Source organism: Pteronotus mesoamericanus, unplaced genomic scaffold (genome assembly GCF_021234165.1).
Source record: "Pteronotus mesoamericanus isolate MK-2021 breed Mesoamerican mustached bat unplaced genomic scaffold, CSHL_Meso_final contig_94, whole genome shotgun sequence".
NCBI lineage: Eukaryota > Metazoa > Chordata > Mammalia > Chiroptera > Mormoopidae > Pteronotus > Pteronotus mesoamericanus.
In genome coordinates this window covers 44,894,301-44,913,451 of record NW_026555285.1, presented here as the reverse complement: position 1 = coordinate 44,913,451, position 19,151 = coordinate 44,894,301, and the positions used below count along the sequence as shown (strand labels likewise).

Genomic DNA, 19,151 nt, shown 5'->3' with positions numbered 1-19,151 from the left:
TAATCTTCCTAAAAAGAAATACATTTTTGAACCCAGATCCATATATCCAACTAACCATAACATATCTCCGTTTAAATTCCTCACAAGTTTGTCAAACTCAGTATGTCCAAAACTCATCAATTCTCCTGGCTCAGTGAATGTCAACACTATTGGCTGACTTGCCCAGGCCAGATTCCTGAGGACCATCCCTCAAATCAGTATTTCTTTCCTGTGCCCTTCCCCCCCTACATTCAATCAACAAAGATTTTGCATATGCTGACCCCCTGATATCTTAAATCCTACCCATGTCCTTACCACACTGCACCTCAATCTCTTTTCTCCTCAAACCTTCTGCATCTTCTCAGTGAATAGAACCACATCTCTGAAGCTGTCAGATCTAAAAAGCTATGTGTCAATCTGCACCCTTACATTACATACAAGCCAGACATACAAGTGTGTTTCTTCTTGTCTAGCCCTGCTTTACTGCCTTGTTGAGTCCTCACCCTCTATTACCTGTACTAGTTCAGTCATCTCCTTCCTGGTCTCTGGGCTCAAGTTTATTCTTCGCATTGTTGCAGAATAATCTATCACATGGGTCTGATAATACGCTCACCACTTTCAATCACTCTCAAAAGTAGCATAGAATTATTGTTCAAAAACAAATAAAACTAATTTATTGTGTAAGAATTCAGGTTAGGTTCGCTTTGGGGAGAAAGCCGTGGGCGATGATTGTTAGGGGCCAGGAGGGGTCCGGCTCATACGTGCTATTTTTTGATGCTGGTGAAGGATACATGAGCGTGACAGATGGATGAAAATTCACTGAGCTGTACAGGTATGATTCAGGCACTGTTGTATATATATCTCCTTCTCTCCAATTAAAAAGTTACTAATGACACAAATAAATAATTGATTATCCAGTTATCTTCATTTCAGAATTGAGCAACAGCTTCAGGTTTTTAATAAACCTCTTTATCATGTTGGGTTTTGTTTTCAGTCACATTCAGAACCTAACATGTTCTTGTCTCAACAGTTAATCATCAACGACCAGCAGAAGGAGAGGCACACACTCCTTCCGATTTATCATGGGAAGTCGGGGTCTGGGTTTGTTTCCTGTCCTGGTGACAACGCACCACCTCCCTGTGAAACATCCTCTCTTCCAATGGGCAGCAGTTCATCCACCGCAGGGGATGATTTCTGTCAGCTCTCTTTTGTCACCGCACTTGTTTAATGCCTATGTGAGGCAGTTTAGGGAGACAGAGAGACATTTTGGTGTCACTAGCATCAATATGCTGATGCAGGAACACCAACATGCTGATACAGGCTCCGCTCCATGCCAGCTGGTGCTACTATTCGACTCTTCCAGCCTGGCTGAATTGGAGAGAAAAAGGAAAGCCAAATGCTTAAATATAAATCCAGACAAAACAGCAGAGAAACCAGTAGGCAAAGAGACATCTTCTGAGTCAATGGCAGAAATTATTCTGATGTTTTGAATTACAGGCTCTCAGAACATAAATTTAAGATGAAGATATGACTGACAATTCTCAGTAGGATTTAATAAAAATCCACACTAACGTTCCCACCGGTTTGGGAAATGTATGAATAGAAAACTCTGCTACATGAACGCTGAAGTTACAGCAATGAGAAACTTAAAGATAATCTCATAATGCACCTATTAATGATAAAATATGTAGTGCCTTATAATATGAAATATTTATGTTATAAATATAGAATACAATACTGTAATTATTTTTTGCATTTTTAGTGCCTACCAGGTACTAGGTAAACACAAGGCATTTTATATACATTATTTTATTTAATGTAGTTTTCCATACAGTTTTTATGATGCATTGCAATAAAATAAAAAAAATAGTGAGATGTTCACCTAAGTCCATGCCACTGTTCTTAGAGTTTTGATCTTCTCTACTGCTTTTTGAGTATCTGTAATGTCCCCACAGTAGCAGCAGTTTAATATTCATTATTATAATCACATGTTAAAACAGTAACATAATGCACTGAAATACCTAAATCCTGAAACCAGCGCCCCAGTAGCTGTCAGGAAATTTTGTCAAAAATGACTGACGTTCTCCAGACAGGCATAATGTAACCTATTGCCTAACCCACCTCTAGGCTGTTTCTGAGAAGTATATTCATATGCATCCCACCTACCTAGAGTAGGTTCAGCCCCAGGTGTTCTGGTTGCTGAATGATTCAAGATGAAGCAGGAGATCAAAGGGCTAGTCTTACGCAGTTTGGGAAGAGGAAGCAGGGTATCGGAACTAAAGGTATTATTGTGAAGAAAAATGCCTGAAATACAGGAGAAGAAGAATAGAAGCCAAGGATGGATAAAGCAGGGACCTTGTTAAGCAGAATATTCTGTGCCTTCTCAGGAGGAGCCCCAGGTCCCTTTGTCTTCCAGTGTGGTTGCAACTGAGACAAGTGAATGACCTTTGATTTTTTAAAAATGTTTTGTTTATTGATTTTAGAAAGCAAGAGAAACATCAATTTGCTGTTCTACTTATTTATGTATTCATTGGTTGATTGTTGCATGTATCCTGACTGTGGAGCAAATCCACAGCCTTAGCATATCGGGACATTTCTCTAGCCAACTGAGCTACCTGGCCAGGGCAAGTGAATGACCTTTGAACAGACTGAACAGCTCTTTCAAAAAGTACTCTGGCAACTCTAGCTTAGGTTCAGAAATGCGTTCACACTACATTAGAAATGAATAGTATCAGACTAACAATGGAAGGGGGAATAAAAAGAGGGAAGAGAAAACAAGCAGATACTGAGCTCAAAGTGGAATGGAGACAAAAATGGAAATAAACAAGAAGGTTTACCAAGTGCGCTAGCATTGCAAAGCCTCTTTCTTCCTCTTCATCTCTCAGTCCCCTTCAGTATCTCCGTCTGAAACAATACACACAAAAAACCAATTTTCTATTTGATGTGTTACTTAAACTGCCTCTATATTTCTTTCTTCTCTTCCAGAATTCCTCCTTCCTATTGTTGGAACTGAAATTTACCCTCAGAAGCAGATGAGAGGGTCAATGAGAAGAAGGAATTGCTCTGGTCTTCCTTTAGCTAGGCAAGACTGATCAAATTTGGGGTTTTGAAATGAAATAAATTGTTATTTGATTATATCAAGATCAGTTGCTGGGTCAGGAGAATTTTTTTAACCAAAATTACACAAATGATGTAAATTATCTTGGCTCATGATATTTGATACCACTAATTTTAGATAGTGATTTTTAGCACTTGCAGCTGCAAACATAACAGATTCAAGATAATAACACTAAATTTTAATATTTTGTTACTTTTCAATTATAGTACTTTTAAATAAAAGCTTTTTTTTTTTTTTTTTTACCTTACTGCAATTTGATTTTCAAAAGCATCTTCAACCAGTTAAACACACATTATGGCACTTTTATTAGGCCCGAAGAAGCCTACTTATGGCAGTCCATTTCCTGATACTGCCTTACGAATTTTCCTCTAGCTCCTAGAATCTCACCCCCTCTAATTTCCAAGCTAATTCATTGCCTCAAAATGAAACACTGAAAGTAGTAAGGATACAGGGTGCAGTGAACACAGTCAGTTGTCTACACAAATCACATTATTCCCTAATTCTTTAGTAACAGACCTCAGTTTTGTTGGGGGAAACAGGGAAAATATGCCCAGCAATAAAATTATATTGCCCAGACACTCATGTAAGGGGTGGCCAGGGGGCAAAGAACTAGTTAATGGGAGGCAGAGGAAGTCATTCGCCAGGTCTTCTGGGAAAGTTTGTTAAATATAGCCAACTCGGTTCGCACCCTGTGCAGCAGCGTCTTAGTGTATGTGTTCTCTCGTGGCTTGCTTTTGCACTGATTTTGTGATTGTGAGACTCATCTATGTTGATCTAACCGCTGTGACTCATTTATTGTCACCGCTGATTAGTATTTCCTTTCACAAATAAACCACAATTTATTTTGTCATTCTATTTCAATGGACATTTGATCTGTGTCCCATTTTTTGTTAGTACCAACAATAATTCTATCAGCTTTCTTGTCTAGGTTTCTTGTAGAATTTCTCCAGAGCCAGAGTTGGCATCCCCTTTGGCCCATGACCCAAATATGTATAGATTATGAGCTAAAGGTGTGTTTTAATATTCTTCTAATTTAAAAGAAAAAAGCAAGAGAAGAATGATATCTTATGATGTATGAAAATAGGAAATTGAATGTCTGTAAATAAAGTTTTGGCGGATCATCCCATGTCATTTGCTTAGGTATTGTCTGTGGCCACATCCATCCTGCCATAGCACAGCTGCATCGATATCATCTATACTTCCTTCACAGCGTAGCCACACCACCTGTTCTGTGAGGCTTTTCTTGAGATGACCTCCTCCTTTAATTCCTGTCATACTTACTATAAAGTGCCAGTCCTTTATATCTTGTCAGTAAAACTCATCATAATTTACTGTATCGTGTTTACCACAGGAAACAGTCGCTCGGGGTTGAGACCACGTTTTGTGACACAATTGTAAAGCAGCTGCTCTACAAATGCTTATTTTTATTGTCGATGATCATGACAGTACTTTCCAAATGCTTCCCAAGGGACTAAAAGAATTTGTGCAGCTTCACAAAGGGCTAGATTTAAACTCAGGAAATAATTTTAATGAGAAAATTCGAGAAAGCTGTTTGTTTATTTGTTCAGTGAGATTTCATAAAGATCTGTCTTCTTCTAGACTTCCATGGAATTTTATTAATGTTTGTCTGCAATAATTTATTGGTATATGCTCTTATTTCCTTACTATGCTTTAAACCCTTTGAAGACATTAACCATTTCATTCATCTCAGTATTTTCCCCAATATATGCCACAGCTACCTTCCCACAGATGATATACAGTATATTTTGGATGAATTAATGAGTTTGCACATAACTACACTACCCTGTACTAGAAGATGTAAAAGCAGAAATGTTTCTTTGTCTTTTACCAAAGACAAAGCTTGTTTCAAGCTTATGTATTTTGTTTAAAGAAACAAAACAAATGCATGATTATAAAATACTGACCACATATGTAAGATTGTTGCTTACATATAGAAGATTGTTGCTAAATAGCAGATTGCAAGTTCTTATATTATCCTAAATGACGATTTAAAATTATGTATCTCACACAATTTTATAAACTACGCTCAAAAAGTTTTATCAAATTTACCTGGAGTTAGACATTTGTGAGGCATTTGTAATCTATTTTAAATAAAATATGCAAACTTACAAAAATCACATTTACTGACAGTAAAGTGAATGAAACTAATCCATTGCTCATTTGGTCATGATTTTAGTAAAATTTTGCCTAGGGATTTTTTACACAAATCTAACTTCTACTCAACTGAAGTGAGAAGTATTTCACTTTAAATTCACTTTAGTGTATTTAAGATATTCAAGGTTAAAAGTTAGAATAGGATCTTTCTTGTAGTAAGAAAAACTTTGAAGCCCTACAGAGTGATAGTTTTACAGAGCCATTTCAGCTCTGAGACTTTATGTAGGTGTAGAAAATTAAACTTTTAATACATTACATGATAATTTGGCAGTATGTATCCTCACATAGCACCACTATTTTCGTTAAATAAATACAGTGCATGCTGAATCTAAAAAATTTCAAAACGATTTATTCTATTAAATACAATATTCTTATTTAAAGTACTTATTAATCATTTCTTCCACATATAATAAAAACTGCTATCATCATCAATTTTCATTCATATGAATATGAATAACTTTGAATAACATTTTGCTAAAAAATACTGCAGTACAATTGTGTCCTTGAAGTACGTTCACTTCATAGTCAATCTGTGCTCAAGGGTTATTGATAATGAACGTTAGAAGGCTTTGCTGCTCCACTAACTTGACTGACCTTTGCAAGTTACTCAATTTTTGCATTTGACTTTTCCTATCTGTACATAGAAATGACATACAAAAGAGACCTTAATGTTGGTTCAAAACCTCTGAAGTTCCCCTGGTGAAACCTGAAACTGAACCCAGACACAGAGGGCGAAGAGAGACCCAAGAAAGAGGCAGCCTTCTCCGGATTGGTGGGTGGCAGGTTTAATAAGCAAGAGAACACGTGGCGAGGCTTGTCTTGGGCAGCTGGCTGTGAGACAAGCAGATCTTTGCACCCGCCACCAGAATCTTACGAGTTTATATACAAAGGCTTTAACGGGGTGCAGTCACATGTACAGTCCAGATGGTCTCAATAGCATCACTTTACCCTAGTGTGGAAAACGTGGGTGGAATGGAGAGTATACTCCAACGACCGGAGTAGGGGAAGGAGCCTCTGATTGCCCAGGTCCAGCCCCTCAGGGCGACCTGCAGTCACATCCTATCTCAATGACTCTCTTAAGCCTTAAATATCATCTAGCCCTACTCTTTCTTTTGTTCTGCAGATGAGGAAACAAGACCAGTCTTAGGAATATTTCAAACCCACGTGGATTTCTAGGAAAATAGTATGTAAGCCAAAATGTATAATAATTATGTAAATAAATGACCCTGTATTAATTTAATTCTCCTTAAAAGAGAAATGTATCATTTCTTACTATTCCGCACTCGAATATCTTAGAATATATACTATTATGTTCTAGTAGTGCCATTTAATAGGGTATTTGTGTGACTTTTGATAAAGAAATCATTCCTTTTTTTTTAAGACTTTATTTATTTACTTCTTAGACAGAAGAGAAGGAAAGGAGAGAAAAAGAGAGGGGAGAGAAACATCGACGTGTGGTTGCCTCTCACACGTCCCCATGCGGGAAACCTGGCCTGCAACCTAGGCATGTGCCCTGACAGGTAATCAAACCTGTGACCTTTTGGTTTGCAGGCCAGCGCTCAATCCACTGAGCCACACCAGCTAGGGTGGAAAATCATTTCCTAAAGATTTGCAACCCATCAGGTAACTGCTAACATTTAAGATATTCACTGTCAATATTGTATTTCCTTTATCCCTCAATTTCAGTCAAAAATTCAGTCCAAAAATAAGTGGAAATGAGAAATTAATTAAAGCAAATACTTGTGAAAAATTCATAATACATTTTTTCTGTTATGCTCTATTGATAGAAATGAAACTCCTTACTCATTTGCCTTAACTTTCTGCCTACCTATCCATAAAACAAGGAATCTTCAATATTTATTGAGCTCCAATAACATATACTGTGCAGGGTTCTGCAAGGGATGCTAAAATGAATAAGGCATGAGCCCTTGGGAATATACCATCTCTAGTAGGAGAAATAAATAAGTACTGTATTCAACTTCTAAAGTGGGAATTATAAGTGGTATATGACAGTTAAAATAAAGAGCTTATGAGAATTGAAAGGAGAGATAGATCATACCCAGCAGGAGAAGCCAGAAAATGAAGGCTACACTTAGGAAGGTCCAAAGCAAGGTCTTCTAAGGAAAGGTATACACACTTAGCACATGGGAGGAAATGTAAGAGTGAAGTGTAAATGTTTTGGCAACTCCGAGATTCAGATTCCCTATTAGGCAAAGGGAGTAACAGGAGGGAAAAAAATGGATCAGTACATCCCCTCAAGTATTTTTCCCCAGCTGCTGCTTCTGTTTACAATGTATTTTAATATTTATAATAAATTTACTCTCATCTGAATAGGAAAAAAAAAATCATTCCTGATTAGGAGCCAGGAAAGTTGAGTCTTCACCTCTACTTAGTTTAAAAAAAACAACCAACCAACCAACCAAACAAAAAAAACCCCAGAAAAACAACTAAATTCTTTGCTTGTTGAATCATATGTACTGGAAAACCAGTTAACTCTGTTGCAAGGTTTTGTCTTGGAGCCTGATGCAGTAAAATGCATGAGTCTTGAGGTCAGCCAGTCTTTGGTTGAAACTGAGACTCAATCACAGTAGCATTTACCAGTTTTCTATGCATTTCACCTGTAGTCCTCAGAACCAGCCCTTCTCACTCTTCTCAAATTTTAATGTGCACAAATATCACCTGGGCATCCTGTTAATCTGGGCATTCCGATTCAGTAGGTCTGGGCTGGGACCTGAGATTCTGCATTTCTAATGAGGTTACACGTAATGTTGATGCTGTGATTGATGCTGTGATGTTGATGCTGCTCGTCTAGTACAAAAGCTAGAAGCATGGCCCTCATTATCAGTTATCCATATCACCTGAGAGTCTATTAGGTGTGAAATGCAAACTGTGGGGCCCCACCCCGCACCCGCTTAACCAAAAACACTGGGATGAGCCCCAGCACCCTGTGTTTCAGCAAGCGTCCCAAGTGCTGTCACTGGTTTTCCAACATGATTACAGCACTCCACCGGAGAAGGGGAACCCAGAGCGTTCAATGCTATTGATGCCCAAATCTCAATCCCAGAGGTTTTGTAACAGGTGTGGTCTTCGCGTCCGGCTTTTTTAAAGCTCTAACAGGTGCCTCTAATATGCAATAAAATTCAAGAAACCCATGAGGTCGGTGCTTGAACGTGGATAGGCCTTACTTTCCGCAGGTGTAAATCTGGATAATACCCCTGCTGGTTCCTCCATTCGCTTCCAGATTTTGGTCCCTCCAGCCAGCCTTAGTCGGCCACAATCCCATTTGATCTCGGGGATCCCAACTTCCCGCCTCGTGTGCCACCGCCTCTCCTGGGTCTCCGGAGCATCACCCCGCGGCTCTCCGTTCTGGCACCGCCCGCACCTACGTGGCTCGGGTCTCGCCGAGTCAGCCCGCGGGGGACACCCCGCCGCCCGCGGAGCCGGACGCGCATGCGCCGGCACAGGCCAGGCCCCGGCCGGAGTAACGGACTCGAGCTCCCCCCACCGGAAGTGGGCGACGGCGCGTCGGGAGGAGCCGGCTGTAGCGTGGCGGCTGCGGGCTTTGCGGTCCAGGCGGCTCGCGCTTCCTTCTCCGCGTCATGGCAAAGGCCGCCGACGTGGTGCGGCTACTCCTGGGCAACCCGGTGCTGTGGTTTACGCTGCTGTGCCCCGGGACGGCCTCCGCATCCAAGGCGGTGACGGCTCACTTGGCCGCGAAGTGGCCCGAGACCCCGCTGCTGCTGGAAGCCAGGTGGGTGCGGGCTGGACCCTCTGCCGAGCCCAGCACGGAGGGAGGGCCCGGCGGGGCAGGGCGTGCGCTGGGACCCTGGCGGACCCGCGGAGCGGTCCTGGCCCTGCTGCCCCGGGTGCCCTGCTGCTGGACCCTCGGAGCATCACTGCTGCCCCGCTACCCCGTGCAATTGACTTGCAATTCCTTTTTCCGCCGTGGTTAGTTACTTTGCCCCGCCTGCAGTTTTTAAAACTTAAGGACCTTTGTTGAATTCGTTGGAATTTTATTATCATTTGCGAGGGAAAAAAAAGAATAGGTAATGGAGTGTGGCGTTTAATGCAAGCACTTTAATTAATGAGGGCAGTTGTTTTCAGGAAACCGTTCTCCCAGCACCTAGGTAGGCTTCCTGTGGACAAGACAGCTTCCCGCGTTATGAGTGCTTTCCCAATCTCCTCCCCTGGAATTAGTTATAAGGTCCCATTTACTATGCAGAAACAAAATTCGTAGCTATTAAATTTTGCTCGTAGTATTCCAGTAAACAGAATTTCAAAGTTCTTCAGCCAGTAAGAAGTTTTAATGCTGGCTGCTTTTGTCATTTCACCCAAGCACCAGATGGTCTTGAAAGAGACTATCACCCCACCTTACATTGCATGTGTGAGTTATTAAAATAGTTTAACTGAGGAGTAATTGACATATAACATTATATTAGTTTCAGGTATACAATATAATCATTTGCTATTTGTACGTCTTGTGAGCACCACAATAAGCCTAGTTAATATCTGTTACCAAACATAGTGGTTGGGTTTGCCGAAACGTCTGTTACGTTTTTTTCTGTAAAATAAGACACTTACTCATTTTCACCAGTAACTATTGATTTGGGTATTTCGAGTATGTCGGCTATCTCCCGCTCTTGGCTTCTAGTGTGGGTAGAGGGCAGGGTTGCTGCTAAACATCTTTCAATGCTTAAGACAGCCTCACAGCAGAGAATTGTTTGGCCAAAATGTCAATATACCAAGAAACTTCGCAAATCACTTTTGACTTTTGACTCGTTGAATCAGTCACAGTGCCTTCATACATGGCACAAATCTTTTTTGTGTGTTTCAGTTGTGTTTTTACCTTTCTTGAAATAAGGCATAATACTCCAAAAATGTTGTACATTTTTTTTCATTTTCAGTATTGCAATGGCTGCACAAACATTCACCCATTTTGGTTTTTTAAATGCACACTGATACGAGAGCTGTCACAGTACAATCTAACACAATTGTTCCGAGTGAAGTTACAGACGTGTAAGCACTGCTAGAGCCATCATACAGGAAAAAAAATAAATGAACTTTTTGGCCAACTGAATACTAGTTTTCATTTTTTGAGGAAGATCCATACTGTTTTCCGTAGTGGCTGCACCAATTTATCTTCCCACCAACCTTGCCAGCATTTATCTCTGGTCTTTTTGATGAGAGCCACTGTGTAACAGGTGTGAGGTGGCAGCCCATTGTGGTTTTGATATGAGTTTTCCCGATGGTTAGTGAAGTTGAGCGCCTTTGCACGTCCGTGGTGGCCGTCTGTATGTCGTCTTTGGAAAAATGTCTATCAGATCCTCTATTTTTTTTAATTGCTTGCGTTTTTGTTTTTTGTTTGTTTTTTTTGATGTTGAGTTGTATGAATTCTTTATATATTTTAGCTATTAACCCCTTATCACATACACGATTTGCAGATATTTTCTCCCATTCAGTAGGTTGATGGGAGAAACCTACGGAATGGTTCATTTTGTTGATGATTTCCTTTGCTGTTGAGCAGCTTTTTAGTTTGATGTAGTTCCACTGGCTTATTTTTGCTTCTGTTGCCTTTGCTTTTACTTCTCAAATTTGAAAAGTATCATCGCCAAGACCAGTGTCCAGGAACCTACCACTAATCTCTGCTGCTAAAATGTGAATTTAAGGGGGCAAGAGTATTTCTTCTTATTCATGTTTATTTTGCCAAAGCACCATGCATGAAAGGAGGCGCTCAGTAAATACAGCAGGACCTCGAATAGCATCGTTTTGTTCAACATTGTTTTGTTATAAAATTGATGAGAAAAATAACTTTGTTGCTGGCTGGGGCCACTGTCTGCGTGGAGTTTGCACATTTTCCACAGACTGTGGTTTCCTTCCATGTCCCAAAGATGTGCATGTTAGTTGGATTGGTGTTTCTCCGTTGTCCCCGCCTGGGGGAGTGTGGGCGGGTGGGAACGAGCACTGTGACCGAGGGCCTCCTGCCCAGGGCTGGTGCCTACCTTGCTGTCTTAAGCCACCAGGATAGGCGCTGGCCCCCTCGGGACCCTGAACTGGAATAAACAGATTGGAAAGTATCTCATTTTTTTTAAATTAACCTTTCTTAAATGCATGTATAGCTCACATTTATGTCAGTGTTTAATATTAGAAGTGTTTTGAGTCTTTGTTTAGAAGTTTGGTACTGTTTTTGTGACCAGAAATGTGTCATTGGAACTTACCTTTCATTTATAGCAATTCAGTCGGTTTAGTGACATGTCATTTCACTTAAAGTTGCAGTTTCCAAGGACCTATGGACAACAGTAAGGGCTCACTGTATGAGTTCATTAGAGGTGACGAGTATTTTTTTATACATACATTGTATAATATTTTTTATAGTAATTTTTTTATATATACATTGTTTTTCTCAGTGTTCAGTAAACAGGAGTAGGTACTCAATAATGCTGATTCAATGGAAGAGACCATATATGAGATAGTGTGTACTTCGAACCACCAGCAGAATTACCTCTGTAATACATCTGGCCTGTGGAAACTGGCCTCTGCGTAGATAATTCAGACAGGAGGCTCAGTGTTAGCACGTGCGCCTGCTTGTTTTGTTACGTATGTATTTTTCCTCATATTTTTAATTCAGCGTAAGTTTTTCCCTGCCTGTTTTGAGCATGGCTCCATGATGGGTACTGTCAGAAACAAGGACAAATGAGGTATGTCCCCTGCCTAAAGAAACTTACAGTTTGCTAGGGACAGTTATAGGCTGATGAGATTAAATTTTTACAATGCACGAACCATAACTTTTATGTCCAAACTGCATTTATTCCCCTGCTGTTACTCTTGGTGAAACTTTTTTTGGAATTCCACTTAAAATTACTGTATATTTTTTAGTACAGGGGAGTCCAACCTTTGGGCCTCTCTGGACCACACTGGAAAAAGAAGAATTGTCTTGGGCCACACAGTAAATACACTGTGACACATAGTCACAAAAAATCTCATAATATTTTATTTTAAGTAAGCTTAGGATTTTGTGTTGGGCTGCATTGCTTTCGCAGCATCCTGAGCTGCGTCAAGCCTGCAGGCCGTGCGTTGGACACCCTGCTTTGGTACGTATAAATTTTTCTGTGGTAGAATTTTTTGTGGAAACATGGTTATTTGGAGCTAAATATTATATAAGACAAGTAAACAAATTGGAAATGCTAGGGTTTTGTGGGTTTTTTTCCATTTTTCCCTTTTAAAAACTTTGACCAAAGATAATAATATCTTATTTTTTGGAAAGTGAGGAGCTGATTTAGATGACTCCCAAGGATATTTAGTTCTGTGAGATTAACAGTGAGTTGCTGGCAGATGCCCCCTAAAAATACGGAGTTGGCCATAAAGTTCGTTTGGTTATTTCTGTAAGATGTCTTTACCTTTGTTTCAAACAATTTTGATAGATTGTATTGTGACAGCTATCACATCAGCGTGCATTAAAGAAAACTTATTAAAATAGGTGAATATTTGTATAGCTCTTTAACATTGAATGTGGATGAAAATAAGCAACATTTTCAGCGTATTGTGCTTTATTATTTCAAGAAAGGTAAAAATGCAACTGAAACCCACACAAAAAATTTGTGCAGTGTATGGAGAAGGTACTGTGACTGATCAAACCTGTGTCAAAAGTGGTTTGTGATGCTTTGTGCTGGCAGCTGCTTGCTGGGCAATGCTCCACGGTCGTGGAGACCAGTTGAAGTTCATAACCATCAAATTGAGACGTTAATTGGGAACAATCAATGTTCTACCACGTGGGAGACAGCTGACGTACTCAAGAGTGTCCAAATCAATAAAATTATTGCTGAAAATGAAAAATGTGTCTTTTATTTTATTTTTATGGGAAAAACCCATACGGACTTTTTGGCCAACCCAGTACTTCCAGAAGAGTTCCAAAAGTGCTTAGAGCAGTGGTCTGTATTGAGAGAATACTGTAAGTGAAGGTCTTTTTTAAGGTGGTCACTTCGAAGGGTCGTACTTGGATGTACAGATTGTGGCGGATGGAAGTCTTCTTCTTCCTGTGGTTGCACAATATATGAGCATGTCTGCAGTTGTCTGGTCTCGTCAGTCAGGCGTTACGGTTGCGCCCCACTTTACTTAAGGTCTTTTGCCATCCCTGCCCCTTTCACGCTGCATCCTATTTAGTGTTCCAGTTGTCAAACCTGCTTTTAGGGTTTTTTTGTTTGTTTTTGCCATTGTAGCTTGGGCACCATTAATAAGAGTTATTTTGAGCTTACTTACTGCTTTAAATTCCTGTGCTTGCCATGTTTATGTTGATGGCTTAATCTGTTTGTGTTTTGTTTCCTCTCACCTCCTTTTCTTCACTTAGTGACCACCTCAAACTCAAGAATTCGTTACTCTGCAGGTGTCTTTGATGTCTCAAATTCTTTCCAGTTATAGTATTGGTTTAAGTTTACCAAGGAGAGAGAAGGGAGCGGCGGTAACAAAGAATCTGTACCATCTGCCTAGTGACTGTTTTCAAGCTTAAATGGTTAAGTCTATTTGTTTCAGGTGCCTTGTGCTTTGTTCTGTCTAGGGCTAAATAACCTTTTACTTATTTCATTATTTACAAAAGGTGTTTTATGGCTTTGGCCATTCTTTCTTACCTACCCTGTATACAAAAATGAAAGTTTCTTAGGGCTTCAAGGCCAAATGCCTAATGCGATGCACCAAGTTCCTATTAATTTTTTTATTAAGGTATTTTCTGTTTTAAATAATAAAAAGATTGTCTACACAAATAAGTAGCTAATTAAATATTGTTATGTGTGACTTTAAAAGTGTTCATAAAGCCAATTTTTGTGAAAGTCTTATTTTTATTTTTTACCTTAAACACTTTTTTCATTACTTTTAAATTATGCTTAGTGCTATTTCACATGGAGAAAATAAATTATCCATATTTTAGTTGTAGTTAATAATGAGGAAAAGCCAAAAATAAGTTGTTTTGCTCTCTGTTCTGGTTGTGATTATGAACTTGCAGCTGAGAATGATACGTCAGATAAGAATCATCAATTTGCTTTCTTTCTGCACTATAGTAAATGGAGATCAGTAACTTGACATTAATTTTTGGAGGGTTTTGTTTTCACTATAAGTTATAATTTCGTTCTAAAGTATGGTTTATAGCACCTAAACAATTTTTTAATTTTCATCTATTAACTGAGTACTTTTATTTTTTAATAGTGAATTTTTGGCAGAAGAAAGTAATGAAAAATTTTGGCAGTTTTTGGACACTGTAAAAGAATTAGCGATTTATAAGCAAACAGGTACGTGATGTGCATATTTTAACTGGTAAGATTTGTATTTATGTGTACACATTGGATATGATTAATGGCAAAGGTTATGTGTAAATGCCTAATGGGATTAATAAATCTCATTATTAAGTTTGAAAAGATGTTTTAATGAAAACTTTGAAGCATTCATTTCCAAAAATATAAGGCTTTAATACTTTATTATAGGAAAACTCATAATTACCAATGTTTGCATATTGCATTATAATCAAGAAGAAATAGAAATTGTTTAATTATGGTTTTCTTTTTATGTGGATTTCTTTGAAATGCTATTAGTTTTGCATCTAGTAATATTGATTTTATTTATTTTTTGGGGGGGGGCCAAGATAGTCTTAAGTTCTTCAAGAGATGTTTAACACTTTCTGTCAAAAATCAGGGAACCTGCCCTGGCTGGTGTGGCTCAGTCGGTTGAAGCATCATCGCATACACTTGAAAGATCATGGGTTCGATTCCTGGTCAGGGCACTTATCTCTAGGTTGCAGGTTCAATCCCTAGCCAGGGAGCATATGAGAGGCAACCAATTGATATTTCTCTCTCACGTCAGTGTTTCTCCCTCTTCTCCCCCTTCCTTTCTCTCTCAAATCAATAAATATATATTAAAGAAGGAAAAAAAGGGAACCTATGTGCTTTCATTTCACTATCTAGAAAATGGAGCTAGTCATTTTTACTTTTTAAATATCTATGAAAGTGCATGTCTGTATATGCATACGTATATCTGTAGAATGAACAAGTGTTTATAAATGTGTTTCTTACGGAAGGTCAGTAGATTTAAGATACTGAATTTAGATTTTAGCAGCTGAGGCTAAAGATTGCTTATTATCTTTAGTAAAAGTAAAGGTAGCCGGTCAGTATGTCCGAGAGACCAGGGCAGCCTCCACGATGGCGAATGCAGGAGCTGAGTTCGGATGATAGGACTTAGCCATGCGGTGAAGAGGGCAGAGGAGGCGGAGAGGCAGGCGTGGAATGCGCAGAGAAACTTTGACGACTTGGAGGTCGATTTTTAAATCCTTGGGACATTGTTGGCTTTGTACTTGTCCTGGTAAGTGTGATTTTGGTAATTGAGGTTAAAAAAAAAAAAATAGGCTAGAATAATATGTTAGGTTTTCAGAATAGTTAGAAATCCAGCGCCGCTTTTCCTGGCCCGCCCCTGAAGTCCTCAGTATCTCTATCCCAGATCTCTCGTTCTCACTACGTGCTTTGTGGCTCATTCAGTGCCATTGTTTTCATTAAAGAAACAGTTGAACATTACTCTTGTAAATTTTGAACCCTTATTTCTAGTTGCTTAGATATATCAACATACTTTATACCTAAACGAAATGGCAGACCTGAGCAATCTGGTGGCAGCTCGTTTAAAAGTTGGAATATAAGCTCAGGAGTGCCTAAGTTCCACCTCCTGCTATATCATAAGAGGTGTAGGTCAGGGCCGAACCCTAAATAAATTGTATGAATAAGAATTACTAGCACTGAACGTATGATTCTGTTGAGCTCATTAATAATGGTGAGAATCCAACGCGTGCGTTACGTCATCGCTGACCTTGTCTGGTGCGGGAAGGAATGGTAGATAACAGGAATTAAATATGTTGACAACTATGAGATTTTACAGAATTTGTTCTCAAGCTGTTATCCCAGAGGAGGCATTTTAAATCCTTGGCTGCTCGTCATTTTTTAGGTTGTTCACTGTTCATGAGACCCCTTAAAATTTTTTAAGTTTACCAAGGAGAATATCATTCTTAAACAATATTCTTAAGAATATCATTCCAGTGATCTGCCTGCTTAAAGAAGTAGTAAAAATTGAACATTTTAACACTTTGAGTTTTGGTGCTAGTGCCATGCCCCTTAATCAGAACACTCTACATTATGTGCCAGCATATTAAGATCTTTTAATCATTAACTTGCCTGTTTTTTTTGAACTTTTTATATACTTCTGCCACAGAATTTGGTGTTTATGGTTCAAGATTCAAGTGGCATGAGTGAACTCACCTGGGTCATTCTGTGTGACATGTTGGAAATGTCAGTGAAGGTTTACGAGACTCCAAAGTCCCTGTTTCACTTCATGTGTTCAGCATGTAAGAATCCCATTCTCAAAGTCCTTGAAGATTTTAATAGTCTCTGCCCTAAAGTTGCCTTTATGTTTTAATGGAAGAGATTTTCCGAAAATGTTGTGATCTTCCTAACTCAGTTACTTGTCACTGAACCAGGTTTGGAGTAGGAAGGTGAGTGCCATTTGGATGTGTCACTTTTGAAATGCTTGTGGGATTGCCAAGTGAAAATACCCAGTCAGCTGACGTATGGGTAAGAGACTTAGGCTACATAGGTGAAACAGGTTTAGGCTGATGAGTAGAATTTGGGAGTGAAGAGGGTAATTGAAGTTCTAGAGGGAAGCTGTAGAATGAGAAGAACGTAGCTGAGCTTTGCCAGATGGGGGTTATTCAGACGTGCACCCTCTACCCTCCTGCATTTCATGCCAGAGGAATAATGTGTGAAGTTCTGGGGTTGCTGGTGTCTTCTTTCTTCAGATACTGCCTGTTAGTTCCATAGAGGTAGTAATGAAATGGCAAGTGATCTCCCTCACCACCCTCTGACTTTGTTCACAAGTATTCTTAGTCTTTGTCTTCGTAAGTATGCGTAAGTTTCTGTTACTTGATGTGTTGGCTTCGGTGATATCCTTTTATCCCCAGCTAATATTTATGAGGAATCACAGAGCTTACTTTACTTTCCATTTTCCCTTTGTTACATTTTAGTGGGTGGGAGGAATATTGTTCCACATTGCCAGAGCACACAGCATTTACGTAGTCTTCTGTAAACCTTAACTCCTTGGTGAGGCTTATTTCTGCAGTTAAGTACATTCAGAACTCACAGTCGAACTTGATGCTGTAGTTTCTCCAGTTATGTCTTGGCTGTGTACAGTTTGCTCTCTAGTTGATGCCTCATCACTGTCTCTTGGGATAATGACCTTGAGTTCTTCACGTAAGTGTTCCTGTGTGAATTTTATACTTTATATCTTTAATTTTAGAGTCTTAGTTTTACCAAAAAATGTTGCAGTGCTGATTATTTAGGTTTTTTTCTTAGATATGTATATTCTTTACTCCTTTTAATTCTGGAGAGTTTTCTTGGATGAGAGCTTTCTGTATCCATTCTGTTTTAGTCCCTTGATTTTCTGCTTTGGGGTTATAGTTATATTGTAGATCTCCTTTGCCTGAGTTCTGTATCTGTTATTTACTCTTAAATGTTTTTTTCTACTTTCTCCTCTTAAAAATTTGTATTCGCATTTCCCTTATTCTGTTTCTTTTACTCTGTTTTACATGACATCTTTTTACTCTTTCTGTTACTTCTAATTTAGCGTATATTTTCTAGTATTTTTTTCTTGTTTTTTATACAATTCTTCCAGAATATTTTTGTATGCCCCTGTTTTAGTCATTTCATTTCTGAGCTTATTATCAAGAACTCTGAAGAAGCCAAAATTTTTACCTACTTGCAAGCAAAAAACTTAGCTTCCCACAGTTTCAAGCATCAGACACATGTAAGACATGAGAGAGAAGACTCCAGAGTCAGAGCCGAAAGACTTCGTAACTTCCCATGGAAATATCCTGAGTAGGCCGTAGGTGTTTTTAATCAGCCAAGACCCATTGCAATAACTGACGCTTTTTGTTGTCATGTTAGAAAGGATCTAAGGTTGGAGGGATAGACTGTAGTTGTTGAATCATCAGGTGGTTGTAATTCTGCACTTTGTTCTTCATCCCCCTCATTTGCCAGGCAAACCAAAGTTCTAATGACTTTGAATCCCTCTGACTACAGTGTCACAAACGTCCTTCTTTTCTCACTCAGTGTAAGTATGCATCTCTGTACCTATTGTTTGAAGAAGGTGGAACCTTACTCTGACCCAAGACAGGTCTCTGTACTTATCACAGTGGTGTTACTCGAAGCTGGCAGAACAATTGGAAAACAAGTCCACTTGCATGGAAGAGAGTTAGCAACTAAGACATTATTTGGACAAATGCCTTTGAATGCACTGCTTAGTTCTTGGTCTATAACGTCCTCCTGATTTTCTTTTTCATTAATAGGCAACAAATTGGAGAACTGTTTATTACTTGATGACCATACAGTTTTCCACATGTCCACTCTCAGTTTACAAGGATTTCCCTCAAATCCCGTTAATTGGTCCATGGGGCTGGGTCTCTTCTCCAAAATCCATGTGTCTGTCAGCATCCCATCTTTGTTATCAAATCGGTCAAATACTGTAAGAATGAGATTTTACCCTGTTTGTGGGTCAGAGGCAGAAGACTTGACTACTGGAAGCAAAATCAGTTACCAGTGTCCACATATTCATGCTGGTTCCCTGAGCCCCAGGTCTCATGGGGCAACGTGGAGGGCCAGGTGACACCTGTGCCTGGGGGAAAGAAGAGACACTGAGGGTCCAGAGCTGAGCACTTTTTGAACAATCCAGTCTCTCTTGCCTCCCCCAAAGCGTCCCCTTCCGATCAGCATCCTCTTCCCAGAAGTGGAGCATCTGGGGCTATACACCCTTCTGTCCCCCCTTTTCACATCAGGACCTATGGGCAGCTGCCTGGATCTACCCCAGCCCC

General features: G+C 39.5%; 1 protein-coding gene across 1 annotated transcript in view; it reads left to right on the top strand.

Moving 5' to 3' along the window:
- The first annotated feature begins 8,871 nt into the window (after positions 1-8,871).
- The window catches only part of UGGT2 (UDP-glucose glycoprotein glucosyltransferase 2), a 126,135-nt gene continuing 115,855 nt past the window's right edge, over positions 8,872-19,151 (top strand). The window contains exons 1-2 of the mRNA XM_054586483.1: positions 8,872-9,023; positions 14,462-14,544. Of these exons, the coding sequence (XP_054442458.1) occupies positions 8,872-9,023; positions 14,462-14,544 (235 nt within the window). The remainder of the gene's footprint in view (positions 9,024-14,461; positions 14,545-19,151) is intronic.